The sequence below is a fragment of the Rhamphochromis sp. 'chilingali' genome, assembly GCF_963969265.1.
Source record: "Rhamphochromis sp. 'chilingali' genome assembly, chromosome: 11".
Taxonomy (NCBI): domain Eukaryota; kingdom Metazoa; phylum Chordata; class Actinopteri; order Cichliformes; family Cichlidae; genus Rhamphochromis; species Rhamphochromis sp. 'chilingali'.
Window position 1 is genome coordinate 35,522,588 of NC_137938.1, and position 17,142 is coordinate 35,539,729.

Genomic DNA, 17,142 nt, shown 5'->3' on the forward strand with positions numbered 1-17,142 from the left:
TCCTGAACTTTATCAGGACAAACTTCAGAAGGGTCACACTGAGCAAGTGACCCTCCCCCATTTTGCATCCTCAGCGCTTTGGTGTCTTTTAAGTCAAATGTAAACGGCCTGATCCTAATCTGCAACAGTATTTGATTTCTGTATTCTTTCAGTGTCGTGAACGCAGGGTGCACCAAAGCCAAGGAGTAATATGATCAGAGGGACTTACTCTTGCATAGCTGTAGGGCTTACATTAGCTTCTCGACAAGTTGGGCTGACACGCGCTACTTTGAAAGGCGAGGAGATGACAAAGTGAAATGATCGCTGCCCTCTGCTGGCCTCCGCAGGTTCCTGGAGTTGCAGTTCCCAAAGAGAAGTAAAGCCCTTCGGACCATAGCATTTGTCGTCCCATTTATTTTTGACACCGTCCCTCTGGTTTACAGGGTAAGTCACGTTAAAGGAGACCGAAAAGTGAAGTGATGGTGCTCACACTCTCTCAGCTCACAGACTTTCACTGTTTCTGACTTTCTACAGCATTTCTGTGTTCAGATGTTTTATAAAATCAACAAATATATAGTCTTCTTTTACTCATCAGCTCAACTCGTACTCGGTTATACCATAGCACCATACACAAAGGTGATGGTTCCTTTTATTAATTAATGATCGATATGAAAGGCTGGTCCTGTTCGCTCTGCTGGTCTGTGCTTTCCTCCTGTTTCATTTTTAGGCCTGGCACCAGTGAAAAAAGAGAGAGGGGGGGTTATATTGGAAGATTCTCATCTTTTTCATCTCGTGAAGGTTTTATTTTATTTCTTTGACACTACAAAGGAGCTGGAAATTGGAGGAAAACCACAGAGTGGGAGTTGCAGACTGTGTGATGTGTTTGTCGTTTCTGTATATATCTGGAGGCAGTAGATTCTTCTCTATATCAAGCTGCTGAGTAATTGAGTTCACAGAGTTTGCTCCGACATCTGAAAGGAAGAAAGTGGCGTATAATACACTTGCATAATTGCATTCTTCTCTTACTTAATTTGACCTTAATTTCCACTCTGAACAAGTATCTTTTTCAAAAGCCACAGCTTGTGTTGGTCTGTTTGTTTGTGTCATTACATAAACGCTGATAAGTGCCACTCTTTAATAATGTAATCGGACTTTGGCTCACTATCCCAGAATCTGATTTCCTTTGTTTATCTAATACAAATGTTTGCCATCAGTTAATTCCCCTAATCACTACACTATTCCTCATTAGTTTGTGCATTATGCAAGTCACTTTTCTGTCTGCGTCAGTAATGCTCCGACAATCAGTGTTAATCTGTGTTTAATCCAATAATAGAATCGGTTTTTTCCCCCTGTGTTTAGATTCTTCTGTGCTGCGGTGGAAGCTGCAGTCCAACCGGCGCCTTGTCCAATCACTGTTACCACCTCCTCTTCGCCTTCCTCACTTGTTTTCTGTTTACCGCCCACCTCCCGGAGAGACTGGCCCCGGGGTGCTTCGACTACTTCGGTACGTCCTTTGGTGGCGCTCAGTACAGCTTGGAACACACTTTCGAAACTTAATGCCAGTTAAAAGACGAAGAAAAATAACCAAATGAGTCTCATTCAAGTGCACATACAAAAGCTTTTGAAGTTTTAGAAGCCTCTGTTTTCATTGAGTTCGCTCCAAGATATGAATACATGTAAGTTTATGAACAATAGTTTGGGAAAGGCCTTTGGGAGGGTCAGCGTTATTCTCTAAGCACCGTGTTCTTTAGTTTGGCCTCCGTGTGGGACTGCAACGCTTACATTTGCCTTCTATTGTCTTTGCTTGTTTTTGAATGTTTTCCCTGCTGGTTGCTGCACAATTGCCGCTAAATAATGGCTCGATATCAAACAGGCTTTGGAATGATGGTGTGTAAACCTGCGCAAACCTTTCTTTGCTCGGTGGATTGTTTTGTTTTCTCTGGTGAGGTTTCACACAAGTGTCATTGTTTCAAACGCCTCTGAAGGCGGACAAAAAGCTGCTGCATTTGTTAATCTTTGAAAAGAAGAGATTTTTAAAGATTTGTTTATTAGGAAATGGTGCTTAGATATTTCTGTGAAGGTTCTCAGTCATCCAGGTCATCGTAGTCAAAGGAGCTTGCAAAGAAAAGCGTCTGGACTTCTTTAAGTTGCTTGAAGACGTTTCACCTCTCATCCGAGAAGCTTCTTCAGTTCTAAGGTCAAATGGTGGAGTCCCCCAGATATAAACCTAGTGGGAGTGACCCCCCACAGAGGGCCAATGTTCACATTTTGGACAGAGAGGACAGATGGTTTGAAAGAGGAGTGAAAGAAGCCATCTATGTCCACTGTGAGCGACCATCTTTGAACAGAGGCGGTGGTTTACGACACCAACTCTCTGCCATCTATAATCCAGTTTTGAGATCCCTTCCCAGACGCCTTAACGCCCACTCACATCCTGGGCCATCTGACCTCAGGACATCACATGATAAGGTGGGGCCAGGTTTCACAATGAACACACCCGAAACTCTGGCTGATTGGGACCCACGCCCAGTTTCCCACCTTGGCTCAGGCGATTAGAGGATCATCAGGGGGTCCTTTTGTCCCTCTGTGGGGGGTCACTCCCACTAGGTTTATATCTGGGACTCTCCACCATTTGACCTTAGAACTGAAGAAGCTTCTCGGATGAGAGGTGAAACGTCTTCAAGCAACTTAAAGAAGTCCAGACGCTTTTCTTTGCAAGCTCCTTTGAGTGCTTAGATATTAAAAAAGGGTCTTTCCCAACTTTTCGAATACAAAAAAAAGAAATTCCAGTTATTCCAGTCCATCATTCCTTTGTTGAAAGAAATATTTCCTGTAGAGCTCCATCAGCTGAGGGTGGTGCTGAATTTACTGGTTATACACTTTTTTACTGGCAGTCTAAGAAGTTTTGTATCTCTCCTCAGCTTCATGGCACGGAAGTGTTTTAGGTACAAACTCTTAAATGTCTTAAATGATATATTCAGTGTTTTGTGTGTTAAGCGTCTCCAAAACATAAGCTCCTGATGATCCACACCATCTCCAACACTTGGAGCGTGCATCCCTTTAGGACTCAACGACGAGTGAAATAAAGTATCAAATATTTCAACAATGTTCACAGCAGAGTTATTTAAGGACTATTGAAAATTGCACATTGCCTCCCGGTCCTCAGAGGATAGCCTTATTCCTGCTTCTTCTTTTCTCTAATATGTGGAGTGTTATCATTCCCGGCTTAGGACAGTGTATCATACAGCTTTATGATGGCTTTGTTGACAGGACTGTAACCCTATGAATCACGAGATGGTTTAGTCAAAGGTTCAAACGTCAAAGGAGCTTGCAAAGAAAAGTGTCTGGACTTCTTTAAGTTACTTGAAGACGTTTCACCTCTCATTTGAGAAGCTTCTTCAGTTCTAAGGTCAAATGGTGGAGAGTTTAAATCTGGGACTCTCCACCATTTGACCTTAGAACTGAAGAAGCTTCTCAAATGAGAGGTGAAACGTCTTCAAGTAACTTAAAGAATTCCAGACGCTTTTCTTTGCAAGCTCCTTTGAGTACGATGACCTGGATGACTGAGAACCTTCACAGACACAAAGCTTCAAACCACATCAAAAACCCAGTCTAAGCAAACGAGGATTACTTTAAACTGTGAATAATTCAAAGCTGCTCTGGATAGTAGCGACGCCATAGTTTTACTGTTGGACTCGCCCATTCAGTTCGGCGACTTGACTCGACTGTTTTTGTTTCATCTTTCCTTCCCAAAGGCCACAGCCACCAGCTCTTCCACGTCAGCGCTGTGGTGGGGTCCCACTTCCAGATGGAGGGTGTGATCGCAGACATGACATCGCGGAGGACGTGGCTCCTGAACCACGGAATGATGCCATCTTTTCTTGGGACCATCGGGGCACTCGCCATCAGCCTCGCCATCAACCTCGGAATAATCGGCATTTTCAGCGCCCCGCTGCTCTGGAAACCGTGCCGCAGCCCCAACCAGCCACACTCATCCACCTGCGGGTGCAAGGAGCAGTGAGGGCGGGGCGTTTTCCGCCTCATAAAAGCTGATTCGCTTTCCAAAGGAAAGGTTCAGCGGTTTGTCTGTCTCAGCAACTACAGTTGACAGTAGTGCTTGTTTAACACCTTTAGTTTCTCACTTTATATTCCATGTCCCGGCAGCGTTGCACGTCTGACGTGTTCGTGTGTTTACGCAGAAGCTGAGGACCCAGACACGGTTATCAAAGCCTTTTTCTGGTGTTAATGGAAGTGAGGCTGAAAACACATCTACCAATGATTGTTTGTTTTTATGCTTCTCATTGCTGACTTATATGAAAAAGGCTCTGGGTTGAAGGAAGCAAGCTGTGGTAACACGACACCTAAGTGCCTGTTTGCAGTGGGTCACTACAAGCTTCAAACTGGAAACAATGTCACAATTTGCAGGGATTCTTTTTTTAATTAACAGCGTCAGAAACTCTGTTTCTGTTATTCAGTGATTATTGAAATATTCTCTGTAACTGGACACATTGGTCAGTGAAGTTGTCCTGTGCGTTAAAGCAGCATGGACAACACATGTTCACCTCTTCATAACGTGATGCAGACTGGATTGCCGGCTCTTATATATCTACCTATTGATTCCACTCTGACTGGCATTGATTTGCAGACCAGTGTGGTTCTCTTTCTGATTGCCTGCCTTTATTATGAACCCTACAATCTGCCACAGGTTACAGTGCTGCGGTGATTAAAAGACAGGTACCCTTTTTATAACCATTTGGTGTTCCCATGGCAACACTATAGTGGCCTCATGCCCCCTGAAGGTCTTCAACAATTTTATGTTCTGAGCAAATGGCACCATTTTACCTTTCCATCACGTCTCATAAGATCCACTCTGAACTATCAGGTAAAGCGGGGAAAAGCACTTAAAATTACAAGCAAAAAATAAATACATAAATAAAACCAGTTTGTAATATTTCGAATCTGGAGAAATTTCCAGCATGTGTGGTTTATAATAACTACTGGTTGAATTAAGAGGAATGGAGGGAGGAGAGATGTATAGTTAGCTAGCCATAGCCTGGGATGATATTAATGTGGGAGCTTTGTGTTGTTGCAGTATCTGGTGGACTTTGCAAACTATTAACCTTTCCTATACTTTAGGTATCTTGTGACCATTTACCACTCTTCTATTTATAGAATATTTATTGCTTGTTGTAGCTGCATTAACGGAAAGGAAGACAGTTTATTTTTTGTTTTGTTTTTGTATCAGATAGGTGAGCTAACAATAACACTGAAAAGAAGGCCCATCTTATCAAGTAGTTTTGACCATTATTGGGACTCTAAACTGCACTTTGCAGGACCATCTAGATTGGTTTTGTGTGAGCTTCGCAGTTTTGGAGATATCTGCTGAAAAGTTCTCTGCCTTGTCTTGATAAACTGACTTCATATTTGCCTCGTTGTGCTCAGAAATAACTCAGCTGTAATTGTCTCTTTCTAGAAATCACGCCCCTGCAAAACGTTTCACACAGGAACTATTTTCTTTCTGCTATTTTCTACATCTGGTGCTCGTTAACAGAGCTCAGCTGAGGGGTGAAGAGGTCGGTGTTTATACAGTATCACAAACGCACGCTTCCCATCATGGGTGTAGCTTGTAGCTGAAAGAAAGTAGTTCTTACTGTCCTGTAAAACTGGCCACGGCCGTTATTACTGACTAAAACGAGAAAAAAAGAACATTTATTTAACGTCATTTAAGCAATATTTAGTGATTGCAAAACTAAAGTCTCTCATTTTAGTCTTTAACAGTGAAATTTGTCACAGGTGTTTCAGTCTTTGGTGTTGACGTGTGTGAGTCAACAAAACCAACAAAAACCAAACTGAAAGCAGATCATCTCTGAAATCTAACTGAAACTGAAATGAAGTGAATTTAAAACTACAATTTCTCTATTTATTTGATTATGATTTGTAGAAAGAGACAGTGCTGCTCAGTTTTCAAAGTATATTTTTTGTGTAATTCAAGCACAAAGCGGCGAATGCCAGTTGGTTCCAGCAGATTTAAGAGAAGCTAATATCTCCAAAACTGGGCCTGACAAATGCAAATAAATTGTATTGCGGCCCCCCTTTTTTTTCTCTTTTGTTCCCAAATAATTTTCAGCCTTTTTTTGACAAAAGGGGGGGAAAAAGAAATGAGCTGCAGCTGTTGTTATTGTTGTTGTTTTTTTGTTTTTTTTAAAAAGGCTATTTTGGATATTTCTCACTTGTGTAAAGAGAAATTTACTCCCAATAATGCACAAAAAAACTTGATAAGATCCATTAATCCAACAAGTCATTAATCAACATATAAGGTCGCATAATACTGTTATATAATACAGGATTGAAGCTGGGTCTTACGTTACTAAACCTCTCAGTTGTAGCACTGATGCTCGTCGTGCTTGTACTGTATTAAACCCATTGTTGAGCATTTTTATGGGACAGATTTACATCATCATTACTTCATCATCGCCGTTTACACACGCATCTTTTAACACTCGTGGTGGAGAAGTTGATCAGAGGGCAAATGTATGTGATATTATAGGACTGAGGTGTGTTACAGGTCCATGTCGGACGCTGAAGTAGAAATGTCGGCGGCGAGTGTGTAGAATCACAAAGCGCACACACACATTTATATTAGAGCACTTGTTTTTAAGATGTGTTCGAGGTCAGTGTGCAGAGTATAAAGTCACATCTTCCTTTCCATGGCAGACACTGCCATCGGTGTTCCTTTGTTTTATCTCCTCCCCTGCCAGGCGTGGATCAATTTTATTTTCTCTACAGGCATCATCTTACAGCATTCCTCTGTTTGAGCCTCTTGATTCTTGGAATTGCATCATTACCGACTTAATGCGATTCTACTAGACTTGTCTGGAAGCCTTTACTTCTGAGCTGGTGTTTGTCTGGGGGGAATTTTCGTGTCATCTTACTCATTCGCAGCCGTTTACTGTTTGCAGACGTGCCAGAGTTCTAAAACTCAGTCATGCTCACGTCATCGTTGTTTTTTTGTTTTTTTTGTTTTTTACAATCTGCACTTATTTGACCAACGTATCAATGATTTCTCCAGACCAGATCACGGTTACCCTCAGGGCGATAACAGCCGGAAAAGTGAGCACTTGTGGCATTTTTCTAAACACTTTATGGATGGATGTTGAGTGATGAGAAGCGCAAAGACAAGAGTAGGAGGAACCATTGAATTTTAAAAAAGAGGGGCAAAGTTATTGGTGCCTTTTTTTTTTTTTTAATGTTTTATACAAGTTTTTCTTTTGATACAAAACACAAACTACTCTTGAAATGTATAAATCCTTTGTTCTTTGCCGTGTGTAATTTGTAATTTGCTGCTTTGTTCTACTAGATTTGTGTAATAAATGAAACCTTTTATAAATGGAATTATTGTATGGAGTGATATCAAAAAGCAAACTTTCTTTTCTTTTTTTTCAGTAATCTGATTTCACTTAATGTAACAGTGGAAACTGTACACAAAAGGACTTCCCACATTACCCAGTAATCTGTTAAATATATGCAACTGGTCACTGTGTCTTTATTCACAATTTGTCTTTTCTCGATGAATGACTGCAGATCCTCACTTCAACGTTTGTTGGAATCAGAGCAGTGTGCCTGACTGGCCAGCAGAGGGCAGAACAGTACAGCAAACACATCCTGTTAAGTTTGAGGTGCTTGTCGCTGCTGAGCAGCCTTTATCTGTAAAGAAATGAACCGCAGGCTCAGAGGGAACATTTGTCTGCAGGAAAAACCAGCTGCTGGACGAGAAAATCTGCAGACTTCAAAATGTATTTTGAGTGTTGTTGTTGGAGTCTCAAACCCCCTCACAGAGGTGATGCGTTTGCTTTTAAAAGCCTTGAATTGAGGGTCAATAATAATAAGACCTTTTAAATGTGGGGATGTGAAATAGTTGTGCGTAGCCATTTGTAAGTGTGAATATTTTTAATCTGCAGATTATCTCACATTACTTCTTCTCAGGTTGTGCAGGTTTCTTCTGCTTTGGTTTGATTCACTAAATCATTTCTCTTCCTGTTCTCTAATCTCTCGCTGCAGGATGGACGGTAAAGCACGTTGAGTGGTTTATTATTAGCAGTAGACCAAAATGAATCGGCACCACCATTATCATGAAGAAATAATTACCATAAGAAATCAATATCCTGTATACATGCATTATGACTAGGTGGAAGATTGAAAAGGAAAGTATCCTGCTGCAAAGCTCTAATAGGACTTCCATTTTAAAAATGGCCTCATTTCCAGCTTTTATTATACTCATATTCCACATCCAACCAAGGTGGAGCCTCGAGTGCTTATTAAAAAGGTTCATTCTGAAACCACAAATGGAGCCCTTAAGGATAACAGGGACAAATACTACAGAGTGTACTAATCCTATCTCCCCAGAATCTGCTTGTAAGACACTACAAGAAACAATGAGCCAGACACAGGTCCAAGTGTTTTTCATCCCCCTCCCGGTACGCCAGAGGAGGTCGAGAGAAAGAAGGGGATGATAGCATTACTCACAATCCATTACTACTCCCCGGAGGCGCTCTGCATACGAAGTGATGGAGCGAGGGAGGGTGGTGGTGGTGATGAAGGAAGGGGGCAAGGCAGAGAGATGAAGAGAAAGAGAGAGTTGGGTTTTGGAGGGTGTTTGTTTGCTGGAGGGCCCGCGGTAAAGCAATATGAAACTTGATTATTCCTTTTCAATAACCGTCTGCTGAGCATCCCGTGGAGACGTCGCAGGTTGCTGATTAGTTCGTCAAAATAATAGAAGGCTCTTGAATAGCCTTGTTAAGATGTTTAACTTTAAGTACAGACAAGAGTCCAAATCATTGTTCAGTCTGAAGCATACGATAATGATGGATTGACTGATGCAGAGGGATGTTCCTGCGAACACTGCAGCCTCGTTTTTTTAATCAAGTTTGTTTATTTTTAAGGGCAGACAATATACAAAGTGCTGGAGTAACAATACATGAAGATATATATATATATATATTTTGTTTTAGACATTAATACAGAGTATATACACACAGTATGTACACTTAAAGGCATCGCAGGGGTTTACACACCCGGTCTTTCACCCTCTCAATGCCCCATTTGGTGGAATGACAAATGTTACGGTGGTGGGTTCACCTCCAGTTTCACTTTCAGTGCCATCTGTCCTTCTCCTCCTGGAGTCTCGCTTTAACCCATCTGTTACCTCTCGGGGTGTCACCTCCCCACCAGCTTGCCCCCTTACCAAATTTCACTGCAGCACTTTGATTCTGAAGGTCGTTACAGTAGCATGTTAAACATGGCTGATCTGTCCAAAATCCGCTCCTGAGCGAGTCCCAATAGCGGCCGCAGGCTGAAAAGTCGCTCTTTGGAAGTTCATATTTGACAGTAATTAAATGTAAACACAGTCGTTGATATACCAGGAAACGTTTTCACTGCTAACGTCTGACATCTTGTTCTTCTTTTTTTTTCTGAAAAATATTCATATGATACACTCAATCTGACACGTGAGAAACAAAGTTTGGCTGTGACTATCTTATATACATCAATGAAAGCTTTTTTTCTTTGTTTTCTTAATAACCCTCTATATCAAAACTTATCCAAAATCAGTGACGGTACTATACAAATGACTATCTGCTGTACTAAGATCTGTAAAACGAGTTTTTGCTTTCTAAACCAACACAAGCACGTCAGCTAAAAGTCATTTAAAATGTGTCGCAGCTCAGCTGATGAAGGGACTCCAGACACCATGTGGCAGTAGATTCCCAGCAAGAGCCTATGCAGTTATTTTAGTTCTTATCCATGCACGCTCCTCCATCAGACTGATCCCACCTCAGATAAACATTAAACACTTTGGTAAACATGTGACAGGTTTCCAGAGAAGGACGGGGCAGTAACCAGTTAAGGGGTCAAAGTCGAGCTAGAATGAGGCAAAACTGCAGCCAAAAAGGTCAAAGCAGATGTTACTGCCCACGAAGCATCACAGCTGGAAAAGCAGAATGCAGTTGAACTTAAATGAGTAACAGACTAAAGTTTTATATCGCAAATCAAAAATCCAACCTCCCCAGCCCTCGGCCCCTCTAGCCCAGGATATCCAGGTAAACCGGGGGGTTCTTGACCAGGGCCAGCAGACGGCTGTGGATGTCCTTCATGACCATCCTCTGCTGGGGCTCTCTCTGCCAGCAGCCCTGCATCAGCAAGTAGACCTCCTTCGGGCAGGTGCGTGGCCTCTCCAGTTCCCGTCCCTGTGTGATGCATTCAATGGCCTGTGGAACAGGAGGGAAAAATACATTTTTTAATGGCCAGAATAAAAGACGCATTCTTAATCTGTTCTCAGGGCTTCTGTTCACATCGTCTTATTAATGGGCTTTCTAATGGAGTTAGAGCCTACCAGTCCTTTATATCTGAGTCTGATCTAAAAGTTTCACATCAAAAATGAGCAAAACCTTTTTCTTCAGTCATTAATGTTGAGCAGGAAGCAAAGTCTGCAAATGAGAGAAGTTTGACTGCTATAAAGCCTGAAAGTTTTTTAAATACATGCTTACTGCTGTAAAAAGGATCACCTTTTTAAAAATGAACCAAAATGCAACTTAAAATGTAAAGTTTGTTAAATTTATTTCACACACTGAGTACAAGAAACCAGCTTCTGTATGTGAAGGTTCTGTGTTGCATTCACCCATCCAACACAAAGCACAACAATGTGATTGGTCCATTTGTTGTTGTCAGAAGAACAACACAGTGACGTCGCAGCATCATCATCTTTTAGCACCAGTAATTCACTCAGTGAGGGCAGTTTTCTTGTAAATCAGCACCGTGGATCCACTGGCTGCATCGACTCGCTTCCAGCATTGAACATGAAACAAGAAAGCTAACAAAAGCAGCCTGATCAGACATTACAGATCCCATTCAGAAGAAACGTGGGGTTAGAGAATTAATGAATAACATGCTATTAGAATAGTGAGGTGGGCAGGTGGTGGATGTTTGCAAAAGTCTACAGCTGTAAAGCAGGAGGGAGAAGTTGTTTACAGCAAAGTTTAGTTGTTGTTTCTTGTTTATTAGTTTCTATTTAAAAAGAAACAAGCGGTGATGACATGTACTGAGAAGTTTTTTTATACACATAAAAAATTAACCTGTCAACATTGTGAGGAGGGCAGAAGCTATAATATCTTTTTATATTTATCTGTCCAACGCTGATGCAGCTCTGGTCTTGGTTTTTATTTGTTAAACCAAGAAAATCTTTCTCTGACAGTCACGGCTTCACCTGAATACAGCTGAGGATAACAATTATCTGTATGGTGCTAAAAGCACTAAAAACATTTTAAACTCTAGCACTAAGTGTCCTTGGTACTCCCTCCAAACCTCGAGCATGCAAGCACACATTTAGTCTCTAAATGAAATGTTTATGCTGCTCGGTTTATTGCCCAGGATGACAAAGCATCGTTCCTGGAAAGACACGCTGTTTGTTTTTTTAAGTTTAGTACTTCAAAGATGCAAGGCCCTTCTGTAGAATTACTCCGTACTAATAAAAGTTGACCAGTGAGGGTCGTCAGGAATCTCTATGTTTGAAGTTATTATCTTTGTAAGGAGCTGTTAACAATATTAAACATGGCTGTTCATTGCCAGAGTCAAGTTAAATCCTATTTTCAGACCTTTATTTGGTCAGAATGTGAAAATAAGTTCGGATGTAAAACAAACAGAATGCAGCTTTAAATCAATGAAAGCTTATATTTAATTGAAGATACAACTGAAAGTGCAACTCGTATCAACTGCATCACCTCATAGTAAGCTTTTGTGAGCTGAGGAGATCAGTTTCTGTATTTCTGAAAGTTAAATGTGTTTGCTCTCTGTAGGATTTGAGCTGAAAGGAAAGCAGCCTTAAAGGATCCGTCTTGGTGTTTTAAACTTGCATTTGTGGGTGATGTGAAAAACTGTGTTCACCCACAAAGGTTTTCAGATATTTGCCATCTGAAGGTCATTTATTCAGCCTCATCACTTGCAGAGACTTCTCTGGATTCTCTGATGCTTTAATAATAACAAAAGACAGAGGCATGTCATTGTTAGGCTGTGAAACTATTTTTCCACACACGTCATTTACACAGCACTGAAACTCCAACTGATGGAGAAAAGGAAAGATTCTCCTCTGTGAGATGTATCCTTGCATTTTATTTTTTTAAACACGTTACTGTCATCAGATTTAAATATTTAAATATGAGCACTGAATGCTTTGTAATATATAGAGTCGGGGGTTAGATGCTTTGGTAGTCAGTGATAATAACTGGAAAATAAATAAAGTAAAAATACCACAAAGTAGAAACTTACATTTGAATATAGTGAAAGGACCATAAAGAAAAAGACTATTATTCAGTATTACAGCATGGATGTGTACCTGCATGCTGCAGTTGGTAAAACTATTTTTAATAACTGTATACACTGCCTGAAAAATACAACAGCTGATAGACTGATGTTTATAAAAGTTAGTAATAGCAAAAACATTCAAACAAAAAAACCTTTGAAGAGTGAGATAAATGTAAACCTTATAAAGCAAACCTTAAAAGAGCATGCAATAGATTTATTCACGGAGACTTTCTGAACCACCAAATATCTATGTGCTGCACCAAGGACAATATGTTTTAATAAACAGCACAATAACCTCACTATCTACAGATTCACAAATATGTGTCAATTAGCTGTGACCTCGCAGTCAAATGAGAGCCACCGAAATATGAACAACCTCCAGCTCCGACACTAATCGCTGCAATGACTGATTCAGTTCACACGCTCTTGTTGCTTAGTGGATACATCACTGTCGAGGATAAGAGAGAGGATTTCACTGTGCTCTGCGACTCTCTTCTTCATTGTTAACCTCGGCCTGATCCGGTGATCACAAGAGGCCTGTCGCTGCTCAGCCACTTTGCACCAAAATGGCCTATCAATCAGAACGCAGACTCATGCTGTCCGCCGCCGTCACAGCCTGTCACAGCCTGTCACGTCAGTATTTTGGGATGATTTATTTCCACCACTGACTTATTAGGCAACATGATAATTTTACCTGTCCTTCATTGGACGAGACGGATTAGGTTAACGAGGTTACGGCTCATTAGCCAGGGGCAAAAATGAAAGCCAATGAGATTAGAATTGAGTGCAAAGGAAAAGTGATCTACCCTTCTCTTGAAAGGAGAGAGGGCTACAGACTGTAATAGCATCACTGTGGTCACAATGGAGTCCCACTTCTTGGTGCTTGAGCTGAAAAGGCTAGACTGGACCGCCCTTAATTACTATGAATTTATTGATTAGTTTAAGAGCACCGGGTAAAGTATCTGAGACTGCAGTGAAAATTTTTTGTTTTGCAAGTTTAAATTATGTGAAGGCACCAAAACATTTCAGGCTGCTATTTACAGAAGTATTTGCATTAGCGCATGTTCAAGAATGAAGTTACTTCAAGCTGACTTCATTTATTAAAAGAACAAAAGACTCAACAAATTACTTACAAACTCCACACAACAGTGAGAAAAGTTCTTTCTTATGCTCTGATTAAACTTTATATAAACATTGTCTGCCTTTTTTACATCTGCAAGTACGAACCACGACGCAAACTACAATTAGCTTGACTAGCTTGTTACCTTGTTGTTAGCTCGTTGACTAGCTTACCTCGTTTGCTTGTTAAAAAAAAGTGTAACAAAGGAAAAGTAGGCTGTCAAGTTGTGCATAAGTGAAATTTTTTAAAGATTTCAGTTAACTATTTTTCTGTATCCTACTTAATGTTGCTTGCTAGTATATGCTATTAGCAGAACAGTCAGAATTTAAATTAAACATGTTTTCCACAACATGCCGACCACCACTCATGCAGTTTGTTTTAATTGTTTTGACATTATCTTAATAAATAGTTGAAATCAAGAAATGTAAGCACACAGTGTTGAACTCGAGGCTAAAAAAGTGAAATACTAAAGCCTGAACATGCAGCAAGGAAGCACTCTGCAGAAACCTGGACCTAGCAACTCTTTCTGGGCAAAGCTACATACATTTACACAAACCACATAAAAAGGATATCCAGTTTATGTCCAGCAGTCATGCATAGATCATAATCCTTAAAAATAAAGCAATCGGTGAATCCTTGAGGGGTAATAACTGCAGTGAGTGATTTTTCTTTCCTACAAAAACTTTCACATATCATTTTTGGAAACATTTTTAACATTTGGTAAAATTGCTCATTTGAAATCCGACGGAAAATTAGAATGGAGGAGTGATATGATGTGCATGTCTGCATATAAAACATAACGTTCAGAAAAAACCACTGTGAACTGGACGAGACTGCCCAGCTACATTCATAGCTGTAACTACCGGTAGCTATAAGGTTACCAAAGTCTGGACCTTAGTAATTAAAAGTAAGTAAATACTGTATATTGTTATAAATCACGACGTGAGATGGCTTTTATGCATGACTCAGTGAAATGATAACTGGTTGTTGTAGGTATAAGGAGTGAATCAGAGACACAGGAGAGTCAGGGCCGGTAGCCTTCTCCTTTGTGCCATTTTAATTTCAAGTAAAAGAATTTTTTTTATTTCATGGTTTTATATTGTCTATAAAACAATTGTCTCATTGTCGCTTTTACAGAGGTCTGTAAAAGAGACAAGCTGTATAAAATCAAGTCCTCAGTGTTTAAAATTTATGGTTTTGATTGTATTGCAACTCTAGGACCTTCTAGCACAGGTGCTAACCCTAAAATATTAAACATTACAAGAAAAACAAAATGTGGACCTCTCTAATTTCTAAAGCCTGGTTACACCCATGGCCACACTGTGAATGGTTTTCCTCCTTTCTAGCCAACCAGTGGGACTAAACTAAACTAGTTATTTGCTCCAGCTTCATGTGATTTCCCAATAAATAAGTGCTGTCAGTCTTGTCATCTAAAGAAACTATCAAACCTAACATGTTTGGTCCAGACTTACTTTTCAGTCTGACATAAACTAACACTTCAAAATGTGAAACCTCTCCTTGACCCGGGTCCAGACCAAACAACCAAAGTCTTGGAGGGACTTTAGTCCAGATCCAACTGAAACTTGGTTTTTACACTACTACACGATATCATACCATGACAGCAAATCAAATTTGTACTGAAATAAGGTGTGTTGACATCAAAGTAAAAAAAACTACTCAAAGTGACACAGCTCACAGGTGTTTATGGCTGAGTGAGAGAATGCCATAGACATCATATAAAGAGGAAGGACTGGCGCTCTATGATAACCCCACAAATGGAGGTTGTCCCACCCTTGACCCCAAATGAACCAATTAATATTCATGTTGTTGCACTGCGCATTTGCACATTAGACTAGTTTTAACAGTGAAGTTGCAAACATCTACTACTTCTTGTTAATTTAATAAATATTTATTTGGTTTATTGTATCCATAACATGAACCAATATGGAATCTGTTCAGTATTTTCAGAAATTAAGCTTTTTTGGTTATGGTATTTTAGGACACAGTCACCACACTTTCTGAAGCTTTTTCAATTAAATTTGAAGGTCATTTTTATATCCAGGTGACCAATTAAAATTCCATTCATTTAGATTAAAAACTATGTGCTGATTGAAGGCTAACTGGTGCCATCAGGCACATGCCCATCATCAGAACAGTCAGTGTGAAGTACAGAGAGCGCACAACCCATGTAGGTAGAGACAGCAGGATGAAGGTACGTTGCTTTAAGTTCTTCACTGCACTGCGGTGTGAAAGCAAAGCTAGCTGGAACAAAACTTTGATAGCACTTTCTATTAAAGCTTAGTAATAAAGTGGTAATAGTAGGGTAAAAAGGCAGAAACAAGAATGATATAATTAATAATAATTTGGTAATTTCTAAGTTATTACGACTCAATTACAAAGTAATAATCAGTTAATAGCCACAGTTATGGGCCCTTATTATCTCATTACATAATGTTAGTGGAATATTACTGTAACCACTGTTGCTACTATGATATTACTTTAATATCAACTGGTCTTACTTTGTAATTGAGGTGTAATAACTTTTACCGCATTATTACACTCTTGTTTCTGCCTTGTTACCCTGCTATTACCACATTATTACATGCTTGTATGTGCCTTGTTACCACGCTATTACCACATTATTACCAAGCTGTAATAGAAAGGGCTACTGAAATTTTGTAACGCAATTTTATAATGTTTTTTTCCACTGCAACCCACCTCGCTATTGGACAGCTGATACCATGGCTGTTTCCCATAGGTGAAGATCTCCCAGAGGACCACGCCAAAGCTCCAGATGTCGCTCTCCGTCGTGAACTTCCTATACATGATGCTCTCAGGGGGCATCCAGCGGATTGGGAGCATTGTACGTCCACCCACCTGAAGATAAAGAACCGAATACTAAGTGAACTTTAATTATGGAAACCTTAATTAGCTTTGTTGATGAGATTAAATCTTAAATAGATTTTCCTTTCCACTCATCTTGAGCTGCTTATTACAAGCTGGGAGACCAGCTTGAAATCAAAAATAGGCAGACTGTTTAAAAATTATTACAGTAGTTTCATGCAAAATAAAAAAAGGAAAAGAGATTAACCGCCACAAAAATAATATTAGATAGTCTCTTAGGTTGTAATTTTTATTGCATTTATGAGATCTCAACATGCTGTTAATGAGTAAAACCCTTTCACGTGAAAACAGGAATGAACCTTTCTCACTTCTGAAAAAAAAACCCTGCTGTAACAGATTTGAGCGATTTTCAAATTCTCAAATCCCACCAAGGGGAAGCAACATGAAAAAGTCCAGTGCTATTATTCAGCCGGTTTGACTGTAGTTTTTAAAAGTACACACTCCACAGTCTCTCAAAGGTTATGCTGCGATTTACAGATCCAAAATGCACGACATACTCTGCTCCTGCAGTTTAAATCGCTTCAGGAGAAGACAAAGCACATGTGCTTCTTATCTTAGTGTATTTTTCAGAATATGTATTATGTAGCTTAATCATAATAACCCATTAGTCATTTTTAACAGAATTACAGTTGATTAGGGCATGGTTTTTCTCCTTAGACAACATCATGTTTTCACCCTCACACAAGAAAAATTGAAATATCTCTTCTTACGAGACTAGAGAAGTTCAATATTAGTATTTGATCTATAATACTTCAAAGTACAAATCCAAAACACTGAGTTCAATAAGA

General features: G+C 39.9%; 2 protein-coding genes across 5 annotated transcripts in view; one reads left to right on the forward strand and one right to left on the reverse strand.

The window, feature by feature from the left end:
• The window catches only part of paqr6 (progestin and adipoQ receptor family member VI), a 34,266-nt gene extending 26,900 nt beyond the window's left edge, over positions 1-7,366 (forward strand). For all 4 annotated transcript variants that reach the window (XM_080897053.1, XM_080897054.1, XM_080897056.1 and 1 more), the window contains exons 6-8: positions 327-423; positions 1,339-1,483; positions 3,735-7,366. In XM_080897053.1, coding sequence (XP_080753179.1) covers positions 327-423; positions 1,339-1,483; positions 3,735-4,000 — 508 coding nt within the window. In that variant the 3' untranslated portion in view covers positions 4,001-7,366. The remainder of the gene's footprint in view (positions 1-326; positions 424-1,338; positions 1,484-3,734) is intronic.
• A 1,524-nt stretch (positions 7,367-8,890) lies between these two features.
• ntrk1 (neurotrophic tyrosine kinase, receptor, type 1) overlaps positions 8,891-17,142 on the reverse strand; it is a 52,463-nt gene continuing 44,211 nt past the window's right edge. The window contains exons 16-17 of the mRNA XM_080896711.1: positions 16,169-16,327; positions 8,891-10,241 (exon numbers count right to left, since the gene is read on the reverse strand). Coding sequence (XP_080752837.1) covers positions 10,056-10,241; positions 16,169-16,327 — 345 coding nt within the window. The 3' untranslated portion in view covers positions 8,891-10,055. The remainder of the gene's footprint in view (positions 10,242-16,168; positions 16,328-17,142) is intronic.